A 26,976-nucleotide genomic window follows, 5' to 3' on the forward strand; every position below is an offset into this window, starting at 1 on the left:
TAATGGCAAAACAATAAAGCCCGTAGATGATTACATATGAGAATATCTTCTTGACTTACAGTAGGCAAAGTTTTTTTAACAGAACAGAAAAATCCCTATCCATAAAGGAATAAAATAATTAAATGTAATTTATCAAAATTACTTCTAAATATCAAAAATGTTTAATATAATTAGAGAAGATATTTTTAATATCCACCACTAACAAAAGACTCATATCTAGAACACACAAAAAGTCATCAGAGAAATAAAAATTAAAACTACAGTGGAAAACTACTACATACACTTGAATCAAAAACACTGACTCTTGCTAACACCAAGTTAGTAAGAATGTAGAGCAACTGGAATTCTTATACATTACTATTTAGAGTGTTAACTAGAAAATCTACTTCAGAAAACTGTTTGGTAAAATCTATTAAAGCTGAATGTATACCTTATGACCTAGTGATTTCATCCTAAGTATAACCAGCAGGAAAGTCTACACTCAGGCACCAAAAGTAATGCACAAATATGTACACAGCAGCACTGTTCATTAAGGCCAAAACCTGTAAAAACTCAACTGTCCATCAATCTAACATGGATAAATAAATTATGATCTATTTATCAATGAATTGAATGAACTACTACATGTTGAGATCTCACAAACACAACGTTGAGCAAAAGAAGCCAGACTCAGGAGATATACTATATAGATCCTACTTATGTAAAGTTCAAAAGAGGCAAAAAACTAACCTATGTAATAACCTAGGATAATTGTTACCATTGAGGTAAAGAAGTGATAACTGTTTGGAGGCACAAGGGGTGCTTCTAGGATTCTGCTAAGTTTCTATTTCTTGATCTGAGTGGAGGTTACATTGTGCGTTTACAATGTGAAATTGTACTGTGTTGTTCACAATAATGTATGCACTTTCCTGTATTTCTTATTCTCTGTAAACAATTAAAAAACCTTAAATATAGCCAACTGTGTGACTTAGAAGCAATGTCTGTACATTGCAGGGGTATAGGACAGGCTATACAAGGGTAGCATACATACCAAAGGCAAAACATGTAGTCCAAACATTATAAACAATTCTCAGCTAATTCCTAGCTAATTGTTATGTAAATATTCTAAAACTAAATAAAATATGGGGTTTAATACTTTGCCATTGTACAGATGTAAGTATAGGAGTAAGCTGTAAGATCATGAGTGAAAAATAAATCATCACTATGTGGGCCACCTTTGCTGGATTTCTACAGTTCTACCCACAGATGACCTTTCCTTTCACCATTTTTCCTTAATACTATTCATGTCCTTATCTTCCATAGGCAAATTCTTTAGGTAATCAAATGCCCACATTATTTATCACTTCAGGTCTCTAACTAAAGCCACTAAAGTCAGTAAAACAGAATAAAACAGAATCCTGTTGTAATGCTACATAAATTACAGTCTCTAGTAGAAGAAGAAATTTTCTAAATTAGTCTCAAATTCTTCTTGAAAATAAGTCAATAAATACACAAATAAAAATATCTTCTACCTCCAATATTTTTTCACTTTCCCAAATACTTTGAACTTATTATTTGCTCTTCATTCGTCCTTTATAGTATGCCACTGGACAAAGCCCTTAAAAAAAGGGCAGGAAAATAAAATATGTTTCTAGTATCAAAGAGTTGCTTGAATCAGAATTCATTCTCCTGATACTTCAGCTCCACCACTGAGCTAAAATTCCTTCCAAGTTTTTCAGAACAGTGCTCTCACTGTTACTATCTCTGCTATCCATAGGATAAGCATTGGCCATTCCCCAAATTCCAGAACCATTTGCCATTTCACTGCCTTCCTCCCACACTCAAGTGGCAAGAGTTCAATTTGGCAGTTTGTCAAAAAGAATCAGAGTACAAAGCACTTGGTGATTTTTAACCAAATGTTGTTGTGTATACAGCATATGCCATATATATCACATAATATGATTTCACACATTATAATAGAACACAGTGAAGGATATACGACATAATCCTAGAATCCAAATGTACTTCTCTTTGAGACCTTCTCTTTAAAATAATTTTCTTTTATTGAGCCAAAAGCCATTAACTTACTTTTTTTTAAAGACATACTATTTCATGGCAACTTATGCTATTACTGTTCCCTAAGAATGACCAATGTCTTACATATTTTATTATTAGGTGTTTTATAAAAACTATGTTGTCAAATAGATCACATTATGTGACAAAAACAATACCAGAATAGTGTTCATATTCCTCACCAAAAGACTCAGCAAAGAAAGCATAAGAGATAATATGTTATAAACGCAAAGATAAAATCATTATAAAATTTTATAATATACAGTGACAAAATGATGCTCCAGTTTTTAAATTTATTTAACATTTACCAGGTGGTTATTATGTGTCAGGTATTGCTCTTCAAATAAGACCTGGTATTTGCCACGTTCAAGGAATTAAGAGTCTAGACTTACTGAACAAGTAAATTAATGTTTGGTGTATGAAGTAGTAAATCCTATGAAAGAGGGATGCTCAGGGTCTGTGGGGACACAGAAGAGGGACATCTAAATCAGCACTATGAGGTCAGTACACACTTCCTGGAAAAGACCTGGGTTAAGCTTTGCTGCAGTGAATAACTGGCTGAACGAGAGGGGTAATCCAGGTGAAGGGAGTAGCTGGTAACAGAAGTGCAGAGGCATAAGACAACATGGACCATTCAAGATACTTCAAGTTCTTGTTTGGAGGAAAGTTTGAGAGGGGGACAGAACTGGGAAATGAGAAGGGAGAGAATGGCAGAAGCCCAATTATGAAATGCTGAGGGAGCTAGGTTTAGAAGTCTGAACTTGATCCAGAAAGACTGTCCCTCTAATCCTTCAAAAACTACTAAAAAGGATTTTAAGCAGCGAAGTAAAATGAGTATATTTTCATCTTTAAAAGATATATTTGGCTCTGGTATAAGGTAAGGCTAATGCAGTAATCCTGAATTCAGGAGGCAACATTAGTAATGGAGAACAGGGAAAGATCTGAGAGACAAAAGGAGACAGAATTTGTTAAACTTAGAGACTAATTGGAAGAGAGGGTGAAATGAGAATGAAGAGTCTAAACTGACTTGGTGATACCAGAACAGAGAGGAAAGGACAAAGAGTGAGTCTAAGGTGGTAGGGAGCAAGGAGGAGTGATGAATTCATGTGAAATTATCTTGGGCATTATGTTTTCTTTATATTTTCTGAAGAGTTTCTATAAAATATAAATCATATATAAAATATATAACATATAAAAAATAACTCCTCTATATTTGACCTAAAGTTTATTGTAGCTAATATATTCATTTTAATTATTTAATTAGCAAACATTTCCTGATTTTCATGAAGTTATGTTGGGAAGAGAAATATCTGAATACCTCAAGTCTCTTTCACAAAGCCAAAGAGGAATATTTAAGTTTTCTTAACCTCTCAAAATAGTTCCTTGCAGCAAGCTGATACATAAATAGGACAGTTCTTTTAAAAACAGACTGCAAATGAGACTTACATTCATTAGAAAACTGTTGAATTATCATAAGTAAATACAAAAATGTATTCTTTCATTTTATGATATTAACATAGCAACAACATGGGTTATACACAGTTTATGCGAAGCATTTCTTTTTAAGTTTAGGAAATCTAAACCTCTAGAAAATCGAAAAATAAAATGTATTCCTGAGTGGTCAGGTCTGTAATTTATTATCTCCAACTATTAACAAGGAACTTGATTATTTATGTATGGGAAAATACACCTTTAGCTTCATTAGTCATTTCTCATTATATCTATGACAAAACAGGATACACTTCTCTTTGCTTATTATGGATAAACTATGGCATGTGAGGGGAAGAAGGGGCCTGCAGGGACTGAAAAACCGAAGGAAAGAACCAGGAATAGTACTCTGAGCCTTAGAGCTGTCTAATGAGCCACTCTGCCTCCCACAGCTAGCTCCTCAGAGCTGTACAAAAGACTAATAAACTCAAGTCAACAAAAACAAAACCCTCCAAATCTAATTCCATAACTAACACCCTAAGAACATACAGTTTGCTCCCAACCAGAATTAGAGTACTTACTTTCTTTGCGAACTTCCTCAAGTGCAGTAGTAAGCTCTTCCTTTAAAACTGTGGCTTCCTGGGCAATCTTCTCTCCCTTGTCTAATAAATTCCAAGTTGCTTCCTCCACAGAAGCTAGGAGGACTCTGGCTCTTTTTGAACGTCCTTTTTTCCTGTTGGAAGGATTCTGGGGACAATTTACAAGTGTAGTAACCTAAAATTGGAAAAATACAAGCCACTCATTAGACATATGAGAACATAGTCCTGGGACATCACAGCCCAGAACAAAAGGAAGTATTTCATAGTAACATGATTTATTCCCAGTACTATTGGTACGCCCTCATAAGTCAAGTCAGGGCACTAAGAGTAATAGTATCAGCCACTATGGAATTTCCAACTAAAGGTAAAAAGGAAAGAAGGAAGGAGGTAAGAAGGAAGAAAGGGAGGACAGGAAGAAAGAAGAGCCACAGAGACTGAAACTTATCAAGTTTTATTATTGAAACAATGCAGTATATATATATTATATGTATTTTAACGTATGTATAAATATCTATACATACTAATTATTTATATCACTTTGTAGCCAGCAGTCTATATTAAGAGGGAGCAAAATCAGCATAATTAGGTCAGTAAGTATTATTCTATTTAGGCTGAGTATAGAGATTATTAATGTGGAGGGGGTACAGAACCACACTAAAACATAAAACACTGGTTACCTCAGAGGGACAAAACCCAAATTATTACTATGACCTACCTATTGGTCCTTTGTAACCTCTCTTACCTGTCTCCTACACTCTCCCCTAACTCCTCAGGCCTCTGAAACAGGTCTTGTTCAAAGTCTCCTATCAAGAGGACTTTCTTGACTACCCCATCCCCACCTTCTCTCACTATGTCCCCTCACCCCACTTTATATTTGCTCAAAACACTTACAGAACCTGATTTTTTTGTTTATACATTTATTTCATGCCCCCAATACTAAAATGTAAACTCCATGAAAGCAGAAAATGTGGTTTTCTCTCCAGCACCCAGAACAACGCACAAAGTAGGTGTCCAATAAATATTTATTATATAAATGGCTTAATGAATGGGGTAGTTGAAAGGGACTTTTTTTTTTTTAAGATTTTTATTTATTTATTTAACAGAGAGAGAGAGCACAAGTAGGCAGAGCGGCAGACAGAGGGAGAGGGAGAAGCAGGCTCTCCGCCGAGCAGGGAGCCCGATGCGGGGCTCGATCCCAGGACCCTGGGATCATGACCTGAGCCGGAGGCAGCCGCTTAATGACTGAGCCACCCAGGCGCCCCTGAAAGGGACTTTTTAATCTCTATTATTTTGAATTGCCTGAATATGTTAATAATGAGCATTATTCCTTTTGTAAATTTGTTTAATATAAGAATAAACTAATGAGGGACGCCTGGGTGGCTCAGTCGGTTAAGTGTCTGCCTTCGGCTCAGGTCATGATCCCGAGTTCCTGGGACTGAGTCCCACATTGGGCTCCCTGCTTGGGGAGCCTGCTTGTCCCTCTCCGTCTTCCTCTGCCTGCCACTCCCTCTGCTTGTGCGCACTCTCTCTCTGACAAATAAATAAATAAAATCTTTTTTAAAAAGAGAATAAACTAATGATAAACTAAAAACTTATTTAGAGATCAAAATTAAGCATCTGGGGCGCCTGGGTGGCTCAGTCAGTTGAGCATCCATTCTTGATTTCGGCTCAGGTCATAATCTCAGGGTCATGAAGTTGAGCCCCATGTCAGGGCCCATGCTCAGCACGGAATCTGCTTGTCCATCTCCCTCTGTTCCTTCCCCCACTCACGCTCTCTCTCTCTCTCAAATAAACAAATAAATAAAACCTTTTAAAAAAAAGAAAGAAATTAAGCATCTGTATTTGGAAACTAAATCTCATACAAAATTACATTGTAAAAAATTTCCATTTCTTAATTAACCTTGAATCCCAATAATAAATATGGTTAACATTTTTATAAGCAAAGCTGGAAGATCCCCACTGTAGAGGAAGAAAAAAAAACTTGTATCCAGGGTTTAAAATGACAGACCTGATACTCCTGTGGAAAGCTAGAATCCTACATATCCTCAGATAGCCAAGGCTTATAACAATCATGCACCACATCCTTGACAATGTACTATACATAACCCTTCTTGCTCTGTAGCACCTAGAGGTTTGGCTTGTTTATTGCTTATAAAGCACAACATATTTGTTTATTTGTATATCTGGACCCAGTTTTTTAACTAGGAACTGAGAAAGAACTTACAAGCTATGGGGGAAATATGTAGATAAAAATAATTTTTGTCTGCCCTTTCAAATTCTCCTCCTCCATCCAAGAGACCCTTTGCTTTATTCCAATTTTCTTTATTCTCATGTTCACAACCCAGAGTGCAGTACCTTGTAGCAAGTCTTTGTTTCCTCTCTCGGAAAATGAAAACAATCATATTATCCTATGACTGTATGAAGGTTAAATATGTAAAATGTCTTGTAAAATGCACAACATGACACAAATATTGGTTGACATTTAATGTGCATTTTCTAGTCCATTCCCCACATGGATACAGAAAATCTGTTATGGGATCCTTGTCAGAGGTGTTCTCTTGGGGCTACCCTCCTGTTGTTCTTGGGGCCCCCTGTGCTAAATGTGATGAAGTCAGTTAACAGAGCACGTTCTATATGTTTTGCAAACAGTCAAATAGAGCCACGTGTCTTTATTATTATGTATTAAATAAAGATGGTAATATGCCTGACTTATTACATGGGTTTTCACATACTCCAAAAGGCAAATATCTCACTATTGTCCATCTAATTTATATATTCAGAGTTAAAAGATATTTGTTCAGATTAAGACAAATTATAGCACCTAGTTTAAAATCTTTGTTTAAAATGAAGAATAAGTATCATTGTCTAAATGTTCCTTCAGAATGTATTTTAAGTGCCACAATTCATGATGCTTCCCACTGAACATTCCTCTATTATTGTTCAGATCTCCATGCGCCAAATGTTTCCCACAGAATAGCCTGAGCTTTGAAATTAAAATGAGCATTCCAGAAATGCTTTGTTCCTTACAACAAATGCCAAAGAAGAAATGTGAAAAGAACACTGTATAAGAACACTGTGCCTCCATCAAAATAAATGCAATTGCAACCTGCAAGTTATTCACATTTATAAATCATTTATACCTATGTCTTCTTCTGAAATACCCCAATATAGTTATTTGATATTGATTAAAGTCAAGTGACACTTTCAATGATTCACTTTATTTCAGAAAGTAAAGATGGCTTGGTAATCCTGTGGGGAAAAAAAGGAAACTAAACTTTTTTTTTTTTTTTTAACCCCAACTTACCTATAGGATCTAACCAACTCCCCTCAGTGACTGTGACTCAAGATAACAGATGACTCTCACCAAAGGTTGGGAGTGCATTTGTTATCTGAAAAAGCCTCCCATCTCTTGAAGGAATATCAGCAATCAGTAAAAAATAGCTTTCAGTTATTCTGTAAAATAATTCCTGTTCCCTCATTTTTTTTTCAGTAGAAAATCAGTTCTATTTTTATAAGCAACACAAAAACTTTAGTTGGAATTTATAGCAAAGATGATTCTAATGTAAGTCCTAGTCTATGTCTTGCTAACCTTTCTTTTTGTCACTCATGCACAACCCTCCCCTTTTTCTCTTTCTCAGTCCCTCTCATTTAGAAAATTTATGGCTCCTCCAGGCTCTTAAAGAGCCTGGCTTCACTCACTTTTCTTTAGTCTGTAAATCTGAGCTAGGCTACAGACACATCTTCACACGTACATACAGGAATGAGCTCCCTATTGAAATGGTCCTACATTAGATACTTCAAATAATATGAAAAGAAGAAATCACCTGCTTTATTAATTCTTCACATTTAAATTCCATAAAACCAGGTATATTTTTAATGTTGTGTAATATTTATATACTAAAATTTATAGTACAAAAAAAAAACTTTTCTAATCTTTCCTAATTCAGGTGCTCCTGATGCTACAAAGATACTAATAATTAAATTGAGATGCTTAGTGAACCAAGCCATCAACTGTCATTATATAGAGCAACACTAGTGCACAATAGGAGCATTGCAGAATATGGCACGAGGTTTAATTTACTTTGATTTGTTGCATTAATACAACAATGGCTTTAGTACTTCAAATACTAGCTTTGTAGAAAGTCTTCTCTAAATGCCAAGTTGGGTTATTACATTTATATTCTATAATCATGTTCTTTCCCAATCTATTTTTTTAATTCTACTATCATTGTAGTATAAAAAGGCCATGTTAATGCCATCTCTTCTCTTGTTTATTAGCTAAAACACTGAATTTTAACCTTCTCCAACAGCTCACAGGAAACTTCAGGGCTACTTTTGCTTCCTTGAGTTAATTTTTAATGTGTGAAATAAAATGTAAGACATTTAAGTCATATTAACTAGGTAAAAACTTCAGATTTCTGAAAGAAAGTAAAGGTAGAAAAATAAAACTGTCTATAGACAGCGGTCTACAGTAAAACCAGTGATCTTTTAAAGTAAAAGATATCCATCTACTCTTGGGAAGGGGTGGTCCCTTCTTCAAGTTATTGATAATTTCAACTGTTATTTACTTCCTACCAAAAACAACCTTCGTTGTGTTAACAAAAGTACTGTGGAAGATTGAAGTATTGAATCCAGCAAATGTATACCACTCAATTGACATTTAACACTCACCTTAAACCAACTACAATCTTCTTTTAGATCATCTTAGGCCAATAAACACTTATTGAGCACATGTTATGTTCAAAACAATACCCTGGACATTTAGAAAATAAAGATGAGTAAGCTCCAGTATGGTGATGAGAGATACACAACTAACTGCAATATAAAAAGCAGACTGGCTGGGTGATGGACATTGGGAAGGGTATGCACTATGGTGAGCGCTGTGAATTGTGTAAGACTGATGAATCACAGACCTGTACCCCTGAAACAAATAATACATTATATGTTAATTAAAAATTTAAAAAAAAATAAAAAGCCGAATGATAAACTGCTTAGACTTATAAATACAAAGAAAGTGCTATAGAGATGGCAAACATTCACAAGCATTACGTAGGGCTTCCAAGAAGAGCCTTTAAGAACAGACAGTTTTCTACTAGAACAGATAGCAGGGAAAGAGAGCCAAGTGAAGGGAACCATGTGCAAAGGGGCGGAGATTGACATTATTTTTGTCTGAGTAGCAGATAATCAAGTTCGGCAGACTGTGGGGTAAAAACAGTCCTCCCCCATTTGTATATCTTACCTCAGGGACTGACACCTCTAAACTGAGGCAGAAATTCAGAGGCCATCTGGGCTACTCCCTCTCTCTTATCCTCCTCTCTGGGTACTTTAAAATGTCTCTTTAGGGGCGCCTGGGTGGCTCAGACGGTTAGGTATCTGCCTTTGGCTCGGGTCATGGTCTTGGGGTCCTGGAATCGAGCCCCACATCGGGCTCCCTGCTCAGCGGGGAGCTTGCTTCTCCCTCTCCCTCTGCCTCTGTCTGACACTCCCCCCTGCTTGTACTCTGTCAAATAAAAAATAAAAAATCTTTAAAAAAATAAAAAATAAAAATAAATAAAATGTCTCTTTAAAAGCTTTAGTTTCTGTCACCTCCTCTTCAGCCCAGGGCCACTGCTTCTCATAGCTGCTCTCTGGATAACTGCCCTAGCCTACACTCCTTCCATGCTATCCTCATGACACAGAAGCAGAGCCTCAATTTCAGTCCTATCCTTCACTCTGTCATTACAAAAAGTATATGCATCGATTCTGGCCTTCGTCACTGTCTCCACACCCATCCCACATTTCCATAGAGCCATCTTTCTACAGTGCAAATCTGAAATACTTGCACCAGCTTAAAATCCTCCAATGGCTCCCAGCTGCCCATAAGATAAAGTCTAAAGCATGGCCTGGATAAAGGCTAAAGCATGGTTTATAAGGCTATTTATGATCTTACTTCTGACTAAATTTCACTCCCATCTTCCATTTGTGGAGTTTGCCCACAAACTACTTATTAGGCCCAGAACAAGAAATGTTTGGCATCCTCAGCCTGGAACATTCCCCCAACCCACCCCACCACTCACAGCCCCTTATTTGTACCTCTCACACCACTCATTATAACATTTTGTAATGTTATACATATCACCTCCCCAGCTTTACCATGAACTTGATAAGAGCAGAGACCATGACTGACTCATTCCAAAAACCCAGAGCTAGCATACTGTCAATAATAAATAAATAGTGGTTTAGTTAATGAAAAGATGAATGAAACTCTAGATTTTAGAGACCTTAAGCCAAGAGCCATTATGTTGAATGATTTGCTCAGTTATAAAGAGAGTTGATAGCTAAGCCAAAATTAAAATTTAATTTCAGTGATAGCACATGGTAGTTTCCAGAAAAAGGAATTCCTTAATGCAGGATATTTTGTCATTTCCCATGTCTACTATCATAGAAAAGCAAGTCTCCATTCCTATACTTTATTTGAAGTCTGATCAGTTCAAAGTAATCTAGAATCAAGTATATACTTATATTGTCTTTTCTTTTCTGGCCAAAAAGAAGAAAAAAGACAGTTTACATAGTTCATTTTCAAACTATAAGTAAAAAGAACAGGCACGTGATTTTTATTACTGACTTTCACTTTTTTTATGACTTTTTTTTAAAGATTTATTCATTTATTTGAGAGAGAGAGTGCACACACACAAGCACGGAGGGAGAGGGAGAGAAAGTCTTAAGCAGACTCCGGGGGCTCCATCTCATGATCCTGAGAACATGACCCTGAGGTCACGACCTGAGCCAAAACCAAGAGTTGGTCCCTCAACCGACTGTGCCACCAAGGCACCCCACTGATTTTCACTTTTTAATCCTTTTATTAGTTCGCCAGGTCTGCCGTATAAAGTACTATAGAGTGGGTGGCTTACACAACAAAACTTATTTTCTCATAGTTCTGGAGACTGAAAGTCCAAGATCAAGGTGTCAACAGGGTCAATTTCTTCTAAGGCCTCTCTCATTGGCCCACACTCTTTTCATTACCTTCTCACTATGCCATGGTTTTCTCTGTGTGCAGGCATCCCTGGTATCTCTCTCTCTATGTCCTAATCTCCTTTGGCAAGGACACCAGTTATACTGGATTAGGGCCCACCTAAAGACCTCATTTTAACTTAATTACCTCTTTAAAGGCCCTATCTCCAAATACAGTCACAACCTGAGGTACTAAGGACTAGGACTTCAATGTATGAATTTGAGAGGGATACAATTCAGCCTATAACAATCATCACCACTAGTGACACAAAAAGCATAAAGCAACCATCATCTTTTAAAATACAATTTAGCGTTTTGTTTGTTAGATTAACAATACTGCTAGCCAAGCTATTACTTGGAGCTATTGAGCGATGATAACAAAAAACACGTCAATCCCTCTCCAATTCTACCAGCCCTCTGGCCACGCAGATGGCATAACAAAGCAAAGAGATTTACACATCAAACACAAACAGCTGTAGCTAATGTTCTAATCCAGGAAGTATACTTATTCCTGGAAAAAATATGAACTTAAACACAACCAGGAAGAGACCACACGCTAACACTAACATCAAATACTAGTTTCTTCCTGTTTTACTCAACTACTTGCCATCCAAAAACAAAACAAAACAAATCTGGACTCCACATTTCATTTACTCAACAAATATTGTTGGTGCACCTGCACTGAACCAGGAGGATATGTCAGTGAGCCTCATCCTACTGAGAAGAGAAAAGAGAATAAATAAATACATACATAATTGTGTAACATAATAGTGAGTATATTTGATATGTGCTATGAAGAAAGTGAAGAAGGGTAAGAGAACAGATATGTGATAAGGAAGGGCTAGTTAGATGTGGTATCAGAGAAGGCCTCCCTGATCGGGTAAAAAGGACCCCAAGGAAGTAGAAGAGTAAGACATTTGACTATCTGGAAGAACATATTCCAAATAGGAAACAGCAAGTACAAAGGCTCCAAAACAGAAGCTTGATTACTGTGTTCCAGGAGCAGCAGGAAGGCCAGAGGACCTACAGCTGAGTGAGGTAAGAGCATCAGAGATGAGGTCAGGCTGGCACTGAGGCACCAAATTGTACAGGCCTTATAGATCGCCATCAACACTCTAAATTCTATTCTTGTGATTGGGAGCTATTCAAGATTTTAGAACAGGAAAGGAACAAGATCTGACCTAAAATTTAAAAGGACCATTCTGTCTGCTCTAGAGAGTAGACTGGGGATTAGACACAGACCAAGGAAGATGGATGAGAAATGGAAGAAGGAAAAACAGTTAGGAGGCTATTACAGTAGCCCAAGTGGAGACCACATTGGCTTGTTCCAGGGAGCATTGCTGGACTTGTTGAGAAGTGGCAGAATTCTGGTAATTGTGGTGAGTCAACAAGGTTTGCTAATAGATTGGATATGGGTTACGAAAGAAACAGAGGATCAAGGATGACTCTATGGTATATGGCCTGAATAGCGGTACATGCAGGTATTATTTACTTAAGGACACATGAGAAGGAAGAAGAATCAAGAGCTGAACTTTGGGCATGTTAAGATTGCCTATTAGAGTTGCTAAGTTGGAAACTAGTATACAATTCTGAAGTTGAGAAAGCTAAGGGCTGGAAGTATGTTTCTTATAGCTTACATTTTCATTGTAATTTTTCAAATATAAATGGTTTACTGGTATTACTAAAACTTCAAAGATGTTTGAGAACAGTATTTTTTTAAATCATAAGACTAGATGATATCTCTCGAAAACAAAATATAGCTAGAGAAGTTGCAGGACTAAGCTTTGGGCACCCCAACCTGTAGAAGTAGTATTTTTAGGAAACCCAACCATTAACCTAGTAATCATAGGATATGTGGCTTTTGCCACTTTGAATGTGACTATTATTTAGAAAAGATACTTGTTTTATACAGAGCAATAATTCAAAGACAAATTTAGGCTTTAGTAAAAAATGTACTGTTAATCATACAGTGTCCTTCTCTACAAACAAATGTTTCCAAAATCATGGTGAAAAACTATCAAGATACTGAATTAAGCAAACTAAGGAGAAATTATATTCATGTTGCTATTTATACCTAAATCAAGCATTAATCCTTCTGATGAATCAATAACCAATAGTTTATAGTGAAGTACTGATTCAAAGAAATGCTAAGCAAGGAAGAGGAAAAAGACAATTTTCCATCAATAACCACTGACTGCTTAAAGGAAACAAAATAAGTGAAAAATCCAATCAAGCCAAACTTCGCCCTAAATAAAGAATGGGTTGACTTCACATGCAGTTTAGTCATGTGACATGGTCCATCCAGTCCAGCATTCCACTTCCAGCAGTGGCTGATGGTGAGGTTTGGGTTTGACCCCTAATTCTGTGTCTCAGCTTTGTTTAATAAGCATTTATAACCCTATCACCATAAAGTTGAATAAACTATGCCATATGCTTTGCCAACACAATCTTATAAAACTTTGTTGCATTTTACTCCCACTATCTGTTGCCAGATTCCTTTTGTTCCATCTACCCTAGACCATCAGATTTACTCCTTGTCTCTTCTAACACAAAACTCCTTGTTATTGAAGATATCCAGGGGAAATATACCTGCTAATCATGTATGAATAAGAGACAACAAACAATAGGAAAGACCATAAAGATTAGATTTGTAGAGCTCTATGGTCAAAATTCTAAAGTAACACAAATGTGGTTTGACTACAGCCCATAACTGATTTAAACGTTAATGCTCAGTTTAAAACTGATTATGCACAGCAAAAGAAACCATCAACAAAATGAAAAGACAACCTACCAAATGGGAGAAAATATTTGCAAATCATATATCTGATAAGGGGTTAATACCCAAAATAAATAAATAACTCATACAACTCAAGAGAAAAAAAAAATTCAATTACAAAGGGCAGAGGACCTAAACAGACATTTTTCCAAAAAAGACACACAGATGACCAACAGTTACATGAAAAGGTGTTCTATATTACTAATCATCAGAGTAACACAAATCAAAACCATAATGAGGTGTCACCTCACACCTGTTAGAATGGCTATTATCAAAAAGACAGGAAATAGTAAGTGTTGGTGAGGATGTGAAAAAGGGAACTCTCGGGCACTGCTGGTGGAAATATAAATGGTGCAGCCACTATGGAAAACAATATGGAGGTTCCTCAAAAAATTAAAAGTAGAACTACCATATAATCCAGCAATTCCACCACTGATCAGCTTTGAGTTTCAAAGTTGATTCTCTTTTGGGCACCTGGGTGGCTCAGTTGGTTAAGTGACTGCCTTCGGCTCAGGTCATGATCCTGGAGTCCCGGGATCGAGTCCCACGTCGGGCTCCCTGCTCAGCAGGGAGTCTGCTTCTCCCTCTGACCCTCCTCCCTCTCATGCTCTCTGTCTCTCATTCTCTCTCTCGCAAATAAATAAAATCTTTAAAAAAAAAAAAAAAGTTGATTCTCTTTTTTTTTGTTTTTTTTTGTTTTTTTTGTTTTTTTTAGATTTTATTTATTTATTTGACAGAGAGAGACATAGCGAGAGAGAGGGAACACAAGCAGGGGGAGTAGGAGAGGGAGAAGCAGGCTTCCCCGTGGTGCAGGGAGCCCGATGTGCAAAGTTGATTCTCTTGAGGTCTTAAGAAAAAAATAGTTGTGGAAGCCATGAACAGAAAAGAAAGACAAGTAAGATACATGTCCTTATTTCTCCTGTCTGAGGTTCACTCAGACTGGGGAGCTGTGTTAGCATGATTGAGGAGAAATACTGAAAACAGAGTTGGTTCCATTTATCTTTAGAACTCTGGAAGAAAACTGCTTTATGAGTTTCCCTGCACAAACTCTGGGGTGGCCAAAGTATCATCTTGGCATCACAGTGTAATTATTAGTAGAAGGAAGAGCAGCTTAGCTTTCCTAAGCCACTCTTGATTCCCATGAGGCATGGATAAGCCCTATACCATCCTAGGTACCATAAAGGACAATCAAAATGTGGCTGTGCTAAAGACTGGTGGGCCTGCCCTGAGCCCACCATGGTGAGAAGCAAGGTAATCCTGCAGAACAGGCTGAGAAGTAGATGGATAACGCCAAACACCTGACAGAGGATGTAGCTGGGATTTAAGTGTCTGAAGCACCATCAAGGGCCAAGCATCTTGAGAGAACCATGGATCCTAACCAAGATGAGAGAGTAGTCCAGAAATTCCATCAGCTATAGACTACAAAGGAAATACACAGAGGTGCCCACAAGATAACTATGCATGAGTCCAGCCATCCCTCAAAGATCACCAGTCCAGAAGGTAACCCAGACCAGCCACTCTGCAGCAATAGGCACTAAGTCCATCTCCCACTCCCATGAGGTCACATAAGCAACACCCCCACCCACCCACCATTTCTGATCATTTTACCTAAAAAGACCGAGTATTTACCAAAAGAGACTGTGAGTAAATTTGTTAATCCTTACAAGCATCGAAAAGGAAAACTACATTAAATGTTCATATCTGTCATAAAATATACCCTAATTTCAGAATGTTAAAAATGTGAGGTAGAATTTGCAATGACATGGATGGAACTGGAGGGTATTATGCTGAGCGAAATAAGTCAAAAAGAGAAAGACATGTATCATATGACCTCACTGATATGAGGAATTCTTAATCTCAGGAAACAAACTGAGGGTTGCTGGAGTGGGGGGTGGGGTGGGAGGGATGGGGTGACTGGGTGATAGACACTGGGAAGGGTATGTGCTCTGGTAAGCGCTGTGAATTGTGCAAGACTGTTGAATCTCAGATCTGTACCTCTGAAACAAATAATGCAATATATGTTAAGAAAAAAAAAAAGAAGATAGCAATCTTCTTGGGAAGAATGAAGGGGGGGAAATCAGAGGGGGAGACGAACCATGAGAGAGGATGGACTCTGAAAAACGAACTGAGGGTTCTAGAGGGGAGGGGGGTGGGAGGATGGGTTAGCCTGGTGATGGGTATTGAGGAGGGCACGTTCTGCATCGAGCACTGGGTGTTGTGCACAAACAATGAATCATGGAACACTATATCAAAAACTAATGATGTAATGTATGGTGATTAACATAACAATAAAAAAATTTTTTTTAAATGAGGTAGAAAATGTGTCTAAATTGAAGAAACACAGTATTTTGCTTTATCAGGGTTGAGAATGCAAATTGTTTCGTAAAAGAAAAAACTCAGGGGTGGCTGGCTGGCTTAGTCAGAGGAACATGTGACTTTTGATTTCAGAGTCATGAGTTCGAGCCCCATGTTGGATGTAGAGATTTTAAATAAATTTAAAAAAAATTGTTTAAAGAAAGGACTCATCTGAAAATCACAAAGCACATTTGTTAAGCCTTAGTTTGTAGAGCACTCAGTACTATAATACTATATATATCCAAATTCAGCTATATCAGAGTTAAGTAACTTTTCCAGAGGTAAAAATTATTTCTAGATTATAACAAACTATGTCCTGGTTCCAAACGTCCTGAAGGAGAAGCACTAACTCTTGAAAATCTTCTCATTTCTCAGGTCATGGTTCCTAGTAACCATGGGCTTAGTCAGAGTGTGGGAGAGGCAGGTTCTCTTCAGAAAAAAGTGGACAGGTCCCTCACAACAGGACAATCACCCCTAGGCAGCCTCTTCAGAGCAGAGCAACAAATGAGTATCAGAGCTGAGAAATTCCTGCTTACTCTGTACCAGCAGACAGATAAGGGTATAAGGCAGTGGTTTACAACTCTAGCGACATAATGTTGCAATTTAAAAGTTAAAATTTACAGTCTCCAACACCACCTTCTCAAACTTTACTGCAACACTGGATCTTATTACACCATAGGTTCTGATTCAGGGGGCAGGGTGTAAGGGTCTGCATTTTTTAGGAGTTCCTAAGTGAACCGGACGCAGCAAGTCCATGGACAGCACCCAGGTGGCAGCAAGGTCCTACACCAGTGGCTATACAATACGATCACCTGGGGGACTTTTTAAAAATACTGTTAACAGAGTCCTACTCAGGATTCTGATTTAATTGGCCTTAGCTGTGGCCTGGGTATCAGGATGTTTGTAAGTTCCTTAAGGGATGCCCTTGTATAACTAAAGTTGAGAAGCAATAGTGCAGGTGACTATAAATACACACTTTTTCATGTGATGTGACACCACACCACAATTTCAGACTTGTACATTATGAATCTCTTTCCTCATGGCAATTTCACCCCAAATATAGTCCACCAAAACTAAGATGCCATGGATACTCAAAAAACTTAAGAGTCCACCATAACCTAGTCCATATGTGGATCCATAATGCTATCTAATAGTGGACTGCTGAGTAAGGGAGAGCTGCAGAACATGGATCCAAGACCTCTCAACTCTAGTAGTTTTCCTAGAGCTGCTACTAACAATCTTAATGGGACCTAGGAGGACTAAGTGAGCATGTTACCGAGTTGATGCAGTAGGTTACCCCCAGGAATTCCTTACAAATTTATTCCAGGTGAGCACTACTGAACCCATTAATAAAAGACAGAAGGGGCACTATACTAGGGCAAGCCTTGGGCCAAGACGCAGAACCAGGTTCACTACTGGCTGATATTAAGGCCAGCACAGCATTTCTCACATTGTAATCTCCTGGGAGTTTTTAAAATTACTGCTTGGTCCTACTCCCAAAGATTCTAATTTAATTGGTTTCCTGTGTGGCCTGGGCATCAGGATTTTTAAAAGCTCCCCAGGGGATTTTAATGTGCAGCCAGGGTTGAAAACCACTGGACTAACAGGATCTCAATAGCAACAGAAATTTTCTGAATTGCCTAGTTAGCACTCTTCCCCCAAGTACAGGGCTTGGCCACAAATCACCCCATCAAAATTTCCTCACTGGGAGCTCCCAACTGTGTATGGGATACTGCCCATTTCTTACGCTTCTTTAATCAGTAAGTACAGATTATCTCCATGAGAAAATTGTCAGTCTAGAGGAGGGGCCTGCAACTTAAGTCCCCAGGGCCAAATCTGGCCACTTGTTTGTTTTCTAAGTTTTATTGGAACACAGCCATGTTTTATTGTAAACATCCATTTGTTTACATATTGCCTATGGCTGCTTTCAAACTCAAACAGCAGAGGAGTTGCAACAGAGACCCTACGGCTGTCAAAGCTGAAACTATTTACTATCTGGACCTATACAGAAAAAATTTGCCAATTACTAGTCTAGACTCCTGGACTGTCAAGCTGTGGCAGTTATTTCCTGAGACAAGCTGGGTATTCTGAAATAGTCCAGGAACTTCTGTGAAGGGTAGAATCACACTTCAAGCAGTGAAAATGATGACATCTGAGGAGATATGGACTCCTATCCCTTCAGCCAGCTGAACCACAATTGCTCCCATCAATCTAGTATGTTCCACTAAAAAGGCAAATAGATCTGGGCTTATCAGTTTATACCACCTGGCTGCCTATGGAATCAGTTTATAAGAAAAAGACCTATTCCACAGCTAAGTTAGAGGTGGATATCTGTGGGATCAGTCTGAATTTGTGGAGGAAAAGATAAGCTGTGATCAAAAGATAAAGTATTAACAGAAGTGGAATGGATTGGGGGTGGTAAGAGAAACAAGAACAACATGGCAGCAATGTTGGAGTAGAATGAAAATCAGAGTCTGATAGAATAAAAGGTCTAGGAAACAAGTGAGAAGAGTGAAAATATGCAGAGACTGACATCTGCTCACAGCTAATCTCAAAGCTACCAAATTCTGCTGGTGGGAGCATCCCTTATATGCTCAGCCATGCACAATCCTGCTGGACTCGTGCTATTTTAATCAATTAGCTATTAGTTTTTCTTATGCTTATTTTAATTTAAAAAGTGGCTTCCTTTTTCTCAATTATTTGTTTCTCAAGGAAACTATAGCGTCACAACTTTCCCATGGGAGTTTTCTGGCAGTAAATGAATGCAGAAATTAAAGAATTAAATTTATTAGAATAAATTCAACTATTACTGAATCACCTTCAACTTTAAAACATTATTAAGGCAAAATTAAGTTTACTTATTCATCCTACCATAAAAATAACATCTTTATACTTATTAAGCCTTGAACCTGTAAGTGTTTAAATAAGACATTTATTTACAAACCTTTAAGGTTACTTGTTGAGATTATAGTCAAAACTCTAATATTTGCATATAAAGTAGCTACAAAAACACTATATGTGTGCAGACCCATCTTTCAGATTTCCCTGGAACCTTCAAGATTAATTCTGACATAAATTCTATTGATAGAATAATCAGCAAGGCTACTGAAAAGAAGCTTGGTGATAAAGTCAAGGAAACCTAAGTAAATGGCATCATGCTTATTCAAAATGACCTATGAAATGACAGAAAACCACCACAAACGAAACTTGAATTCTTTTCTGAAAGAAACAAAGGAAATTATATTCTAGGAGGCTAAGAAGCCAAAGCATGTCTTCTCCCAGCTACCTGAAAGTCAATCAGATCTGTCTGTAGAACAGTGAGAAATGAACCCTTTGGACATCTAAGTATCTAATTGCTTTTTTGCTTTTTTTCCCCTTGGCTGAAGGAGAGAAAGAAATTCTGTTGAGAGTAGGGTATGGCAGAGAGGTTCTGCGTAAGAGCCAGGAAAGAAAGAAAAACATGGTGCTTAGAGGAGTAAGAATTCACCATCCAGACACTTGTATTGGGTTTTATTCTAACAAGGAAAGGAAGGAGACTGGAGAAGGAGCTGAAAGGGGAATTTTGTGTGACTCTAGGTGTAAGCATTACTTCATTGCAGCCCACATGACAGCACTGTTGGGAAGAAAGGCATTCTCCCCTCTTTTGTAGGAGCCCAGTGCCATTCTGCCACCTTGAGAACTGGCAGCTTTGGAGGCATTGGGACATGGCTACCTTGACATGTCATCCCTGGCCTCATGATGGGCATCACTGGCCGTGGATCATCAAGACAAAGTTAGAGAAAATGGGAAAACATGACAGATAGTTTTGGAAGCACAAGTGAGTCATACCTCAGAAACTCCAAATTCTGGAAATGAGAAGGAAAAAAAAAAAAAGACTTTGCAGGAAAATCTCCATTCTAGCATAAGTAATGAGGACAACTAAAGGAACCCCGGATTGCTGTTACTAATGGAAGTTCTTTCGAACTTTTAGACACTTGTTTTGAGCTTTTCAGAACTTTTAGAAGGGAAGGTAGGAGGCCAGGGAACCAGATTACATAAGGAAAACAAGCATCAGGCCTACGTGGCCAGTGCTCAAGGGAACTGGGAACAGTGAGGCCCCATAGAGGCCAGAGTATAATTCTGAGACAGAATGTGGTTTGGAAACTGGAAGGACACATTAAAACTCTGGTAAATAAGTAACCTTACTGTCCCTCAACAGCAGGAGTTTGTGGATCTGAACTTGAAAACTGCTCCACTAGGACTCTTGTCCATGTCTCTACTTCTTTCTGTGTGTCTTTAGTTTAGCACCTGATAGAACCTTTAACCCTAGGTACTAACTGCTTAACTCAGTATGTAGTCAATCCCCTAACAAGAGGATGGTGATAAAACCAATTCACCATATTCCCCCAGAGGCAAAACTTGCATGCTAGATTGCCTCAGAGGCTCCTTGCCAACTGATACTCCGTGAGTATCAATAAGTCAGCTGCCCACCAAAAAAGGAATCCCTAAAAAGAAGGCAATGGGAAGATCATAGTTACTGGAGCTTTTCACAGTATTCCCATTCTCCTGAGTTCAGGGCAGGATCACACATCCAGTATCCACACTAACCACATCACTTGCTTTGACAAAAGCAATAGAGGAACTGACATATCACATCTGGGTGGACATTTTAGGACACTTTGCATGATTCATCATGTTCTCTCCTGTTACAACAGTGGAAGTAAATACTGAGATGGAGCCTGGGTCCCTGGGTGCTGGTACTAAGTAGAGATCCCCTGCTAACTCACACTCTACATGTAGCTTGAGCAGGAAATGAACTTTTATTAAGCCTCAGAGATTTGGGATTTGTCTTATTACAGCATAACCTAGCTTATGCTGACTGATAAAAAGAGCTGGCAGATACTCTTAAACTAGACAGAATGAGTATTACTGAGTATATATAACCATCCCCAAGGGACTCCCAGAAATAGATGGAGACACTATGGAAGCAGAAGCCAAGAAAAGGCCAAGAGGTCATACAAGAGTTAGGAGTAAGAGCCAGAGAAATAATGTTTATTACTATTGATTTAACTCTATATTTACCTCTTGAAAACATGGAATATATATATACATCATAAAATACATTTGAACCTTTGTTCCAAGAAACCTTTATATGAGATAACACATTATAAGAAGTTTGCTAATGTTTTTATCTTAATGGGTGTTATATGCAAACAATGAATCATGGAACACTACATCAAAAACTAATGATGTAATGTATGGCGATTAACATAACATAATAATAAAAAAAAGATTTTGAGTAAGTCAATTCTTTTAGTTCACATTCAACATGAATCTGACACATAGAAAATTATATTTTGCGGCAAATAAGATTATAGACGGTTCTGTTATGCAATGACTGTAGCATGATCTAGCAGTTTGTATCTCCTTCAGAGAGTATACAACATAGAGATGTAAATTCTTTTAATCGCAATTCTGCATAAATAGACTTTCTGCACTGCACTGCCAAATCTGGATCTTGAAAGTGATAAACTGCAGTTGCCTACAGTTGCAATCATAAAAATGTAATTGCTGAGAAAAAAAATTATTTCTGATCCATTGGAGGAATTTATTACAGAGGGATGCAACTGTGTAAGTTATAACACAGAGAAAATGAAAGCGAATGATTGAAATATATCCCAGACTGAACATCCCTGCAAAATGACCTAGTGATTTACCTGTGCCCAAGAGAAAAAAAAATAGATTAAAGATAAATCAAGTTTGGTGTAGAACACTCTGGAACTATAAAAAGAGCAGAATAAAAATTTATGAATAAATGAACAGAAGCCAGAGTGACATAATAGTATCTATGACCAATTACTCCAAAAATTAAAATGTAATTTTGACTTTGAGTTATATACAGAGGTGGGAAGTAATTTCTGTGGAACCCTGAAAGCAAAGGAATATAACATTAAGATAAATAATGAGTAAAAGTGAGAATTTTTTTAATGGGGTTACTACACTGATTAACTTCATCTGGCACTATGAACTTAAAGATCATGAACTTCTTTTGGAATGTTTTCCAGTATAATCACAGACAATATTACTTAAACCATGTAACTATTTCAAAATAAACACTCTTTGAAAAAAAAAGAATGTGATGAGATATTCAATATGATGCTATTGTAGAAAAACACCTATAATACAATTTAATGAAAATTTTTACTTGTATTGATATGTAATTCATGATCAAAGTGACAGATACAAGAAGTCTGGGCATTAACAAAAGGTCAGTTATTTTAATAATTCTTTGAGTTTGAAATGCACTGGTTTTTGATAAGGATAATCCCTTTAAAATGAAAATCAAGAGTATGTCCAAATAATTTTGTTGCACTAGAATTCTCCTTTATGGGATAGTTTCTGAACACAGTAAATATTCTATCCATTGTTAATATTTTTAATTTAATTTGACTTGAAGTTTGCTAAGATCTAGAAACTTTTTTCTAACTGGTATATTGGTGAACTGGTATACCATCAAGAAACATGTTCAAAAACATTGACAAAAATCTTAAAGAACATAAATTAGCAACTATACTTACGTATAAATGTGAACTATATAGCATATAATAAGTACTAATTTCCCTTTCCTTAACCCATCTACTTGTAGATCATGAAAAGTCTGAATCCAGACACTATATTGAAAGCCCTCTAAAGTAATAAGCATGGTAACACTTTTTAAAAGAGTTAAATTTCTTTCCAGTCAAATAAAATTACTTCAGGTTATTTTCACCCTTTTAATTTTCTAGGTGGACTCAATAAATGTTTGCAGCTTATAAGAGTTTTTAAACACGCCAGGAAATATATATAAACTGTGAAAGGCATAGTCTTCAATGTGAATTTACTTAAAATATTCTCTGTTGACTGCTATATCAATGTACTTGACTAAAGCAAAACATCTATCGGTTTCAGTTAGAACATAAAAAGTAGTTTCGGGGCACCTGGATGGCTCAGTCATTAGGCATCTGCCTTTGGCTCAGGTCATGATCCCAGGGTCCTGGGATCGAGCCCTGCATCAGGCTCCCAGCTCAGAGGGAAGCCTGCTTCTCCCTCTCCCACTCCCCCTGCTTGTGTTCCCTCACTCGCTGTGTCTCTGTCAAATAAATAAATAAAATCTTTAAAAAAAAAAAAAGCAGTTTCTTCATAATGATACTTTCTCTGTTCATAAACAATATGTCAGCAGCCTTTGGGATTAGCAAGCCTTTTTTCAAATTTTTTAATTTTATTTTATTTAAATTCAAGTAATTAACATATAAAGTATTATTAGTTTCAGAGGTAAAGTTTGGTGATTCATCAATTGCATATAACACCCAGTCCTCATTACATCGTGTGCCTTCCTTAATGTTGTCACCAAGTTACCCCATCCCCCACCGCCCTCCCCTCCAGGAATCCTCAGTTTGTTTCCTATAGTTAAGAGTCTTAATGTTATCTCCCTCTCCATTGTCACCTTATTTTATTTTTCCCTCCCTTCCCCTATGATCCTCTGTTTTGTTTCTTAAATTCCACATATGAGTGAAATCATATGATAACTGACTTTCTCTGACTGACTTATTTTGCTTAGCATAACACCCTCTAGTTTAATCCATGTCGCTGCAAATGATAAGTTTTTTTTTTGATGGCTAATATTCCATTACACACACACACACACACACACACATACACACACACACCACATCTTCTTTATTCATTCATCTGTCAGTGGACATCTAAGCTCTTTCCATATTTTGGCTATGGCAGACATTGCTGCTATGAACACTGGGGTGCAGGTGCCCCTTTGGATCACTACATTTGTATTCTTTGGGTAAATACCTAGAAGAGCAATTGCTGGGTCGTAAGGTAACTCTATTTATAACTATTTGAGGAACCTCCATAGTGTTTTCCAGAGTGGCTGCACCAGTTGCATTCCCACCAACAGTGTAGGAGGGTTCCCCTTTCTCCTCATCCTCACCAACATCTGTTGTTTCCTGAGTTGTTAATTTTAGCTATTCTGACTGGTGTGAGGTGGTAGCTCATTGTGGTTTTGATCTATATTTCCCTGATGCCGAGTGATGTTGAGCATTTTTCATGTGTCTGTTGGCCATTTGGATGTCTTCTTTGCAGAAATATCTGTTCATGTCTTCTGCCCATTTCTTGACTGGATTATTTACTTTTTGGGTGTTGAGTTTGATAAGTTCTTCATAGATCTTGGACACTAATCCTTTATCTGATAAGATATTTGCAAATATCTTCTCCCATTCAGTTGGTTGTCTTTTGGTTTTGTTGACTGTTTCCTTTGCTGTGCAAAAGCTTTTTATCTTGATGAAGTCCCAATAGTTCATTTTTGCTTTTGTTTCCCTTGCCTTTGGAGATACGTCTAGCAAGAAGTTGCTGCAGCCAAAGTCAAAGAGGTTCCTGCCTATGTTCTCCCCTGAGATTTTGATGGATTCCTGTCTCACATTTAAGTCATTCATCCATTTTGAGTCTATTTTTGTGTATGCTATAAGAAAATGGTCCAGTTTCACTCTCCTATATGTGGCTATCCAATTTTCCCAACACCATTTGTTGAAGAGACTGTCTTTTTTCCACTGGATATTCTTTTCTGCTTTGTCAAAGATTAGTTGACCACAGAGTTGAGGGTCCATTTCTGGGTTCCTTATTCTGTTCCATTGAACTATGTGTCTGTTTTTGTGCCAGTACCATACTGTCTTGATGATTACAGCTTTGTAATATAGCCTGAAGCCCGGAATTGTGATGCCACCAGCTTTGGTTTTCTTTTTCAATATTCCTTTAGCTATTCAGGGTCTTTTCTGGTTCCATACAAACTTTAGGATTATTTGTTTCAGCTCTGTGGAAAATGTTGATGGTATTTTCATAAGGATTGCATTGAATGTGTAGATTGCTCTGGGTAGTATAAACATTTTAACAATATTTATTCTTCCAGTCCATGAACATGGAATGTTTTTCCATTTCTTTGTGTCTTCCTCAATTTCTTTCATGAGTGTTCTATTTCTGAGTACAGATCCTTTGCCTCTTTGGTTAGATTTATTCCTAGGTATCTTAGGGTTTTGGGTGCAATTGTAAATGGGATCGACTCTGTAATTTCTCTTTCTTCTGTCTCATTGTTAGTGTATAGGAATGCAACTGATTTCGGTGCATTGATTTTATATCCTACCACTTTGCTGAATTCCTGTATGAGTTCTAGCAATTCTGGGGTGGACTCTTTTGGGTTTTCCACATAGACTATCAGGTCATCTGCAAAGAGTGAGAGTTTGACTTCTTTGCCGATTTGGATGCCTTTTATTTCTTTTTGTTGTCTGATTACTAGGACTTCTAGTAGTATGTTGTCAACAGTGGTGAGAGAGAACACCCCTGCCGTGTTCCTGACCTTAGGGGGAAAGCTCTCAGTTCTTCCCCATTGAGAATGATATTCGCTGTGGGCTTTTGTATATGGCTTTTATGATATTGAGGTATGTTCCCTCTATCCCTACACTGTGAAGAGTTTTAATCAAGAAAGGATACTGTACTTTGTCAAATGCTTTTTCTGTATCTATTGAGAGGATCATATGGTTCTTGTCCTTTCTTTTATTAATGTGATGTATCACACTGATTGATTTGTGGATGTTGAACCCCCCTTGCAGACCAGGAATAAATCCCACTTGACTTTGGTGAATAATCCTTTTAATGTACTATTGGATCCTATTGGCTAGTATCTTGGTGAGAATTATTGCATCCATGTTCATCAGGGATATTGGTCTGTAATTCTTTTTGGTGAGGTCTTTGTCTGGTTTGGGGATCAAGGTCATGCTGGCCTCATAGAATGAGTGTGGAAGTTTTCCTTCCATTTCTATTTTTTGGAGTAGTTTCAGAAGAATGGGTATTAATTCTTCTTTAAATGTTTGGTAGAATTCCCTTAGGAAGCCATCTGGTCCTGGATTCTTGTTTGTTGGGAGATTCTTGATTGCTGCTTCAATTTCTTTGCTGGTTATGGATCTGTTCAAATTTTCTATTTCTTCCAGTTTCAGTTTTGGTAGTTTATATGTTTCTAGGAATGCATTCATTTCTTCCAGATTGCCTAATTGTTGGCAAATAATTGCTCATAATATGTTCTTATAATTGTATTTCTTTGGTGTTGGTTGTGATCTCTCCTCTTTCATTTATTATTTATTTATTTATTCTCTTTTCTTTTTGATAAGTCTGGCCAGGGGTTTATCAATCTTCTTAATCCTTTCAAAGAACCAGCTCCTAGTTTCATTGATCTGTTCTATTGTTCTTTTGGTTTCTATTTCATTGATTTCTGCTCTGATCTTTATTAATTCTCTTCTCCTGCTGGGTTTGGGCTTTACTTACTGTTCTTTCTCCAGCTCCTTTAGGTGTATGGTTAGTATGTGTATTTGAGACTTTTCTTATTTCTTGAGAAAGGCTTGTATTGCTATATACTTCCCTCTTAGGACCACCTTTGCTGCATCCCAAAAGTTCTGAACTATTGTTTCCTGGTTGACCCATTCATTCTTTAGAAGGATGCTCTTTAACCTCTACGTATTTGTGTTCCTTCCAAACTTTCTCCTGTGATTGAGTTCAAGTTTTAAAGCATTGTGGTCTGAGATTATGCAGGGAATAATCCCAGTCTATTGGTACAGGTTGAGACCTGATTTGTGACCCAGTTTGTGATCTATTCTGGAGAATGTTCCATGTGCACTCAAGAAAAATGTGTAGTCTATTGCTTTAGGATGAAATGCCCTAAATATATCTGTGAAGTCCATCTGGTCCAGTTTCAGTCAAAGC

At 37.4% G+C, this 26,976-nt stretch overlaps 1 protein-coding gene across 3 annotated transcripts in view; it reads right to left on the reverse strand.

The window, feature by feature from the left end:
- Positions 1–26,976, reverse strand: part of CTNNA3 (catenin alpha 3) — a 1,817,935-nt gene that overhangs the window by 1,693,422 nt on the left and 97,537 nt on the right. For all 3 annotated transcript variants that reach the window (XM_032423981.1, XM_032423980.1, XM_032423979.1), the window contains exon 3: positions 4,062–4,254. In XM_032423981.1, the coding sequence (XP_032279872.1) occupies positions 4,062–4,254 (193 nt within the window). The remainder of the gene's footprint in view (positions 1–4,061; positions 4,255–26,976) is intronic.

The sequence above is a fragment of the Phoca vitulina genome, unplaced genomic scaffold (genome assembly GCF_004348235.1).
Source record: "Phoca vitulina isolate PV1807 unplaced genomic scaffold, GSC_HSeal_1.0 scaffold29, whole genome shotgun sequence".
In the NCBI taxonomy this organism is placed as follows: Eukaryota; Metazoa; Chordata; class Mammalia; order Carnivora; family Phocidae; genus Phoca; species Phoca vitulina.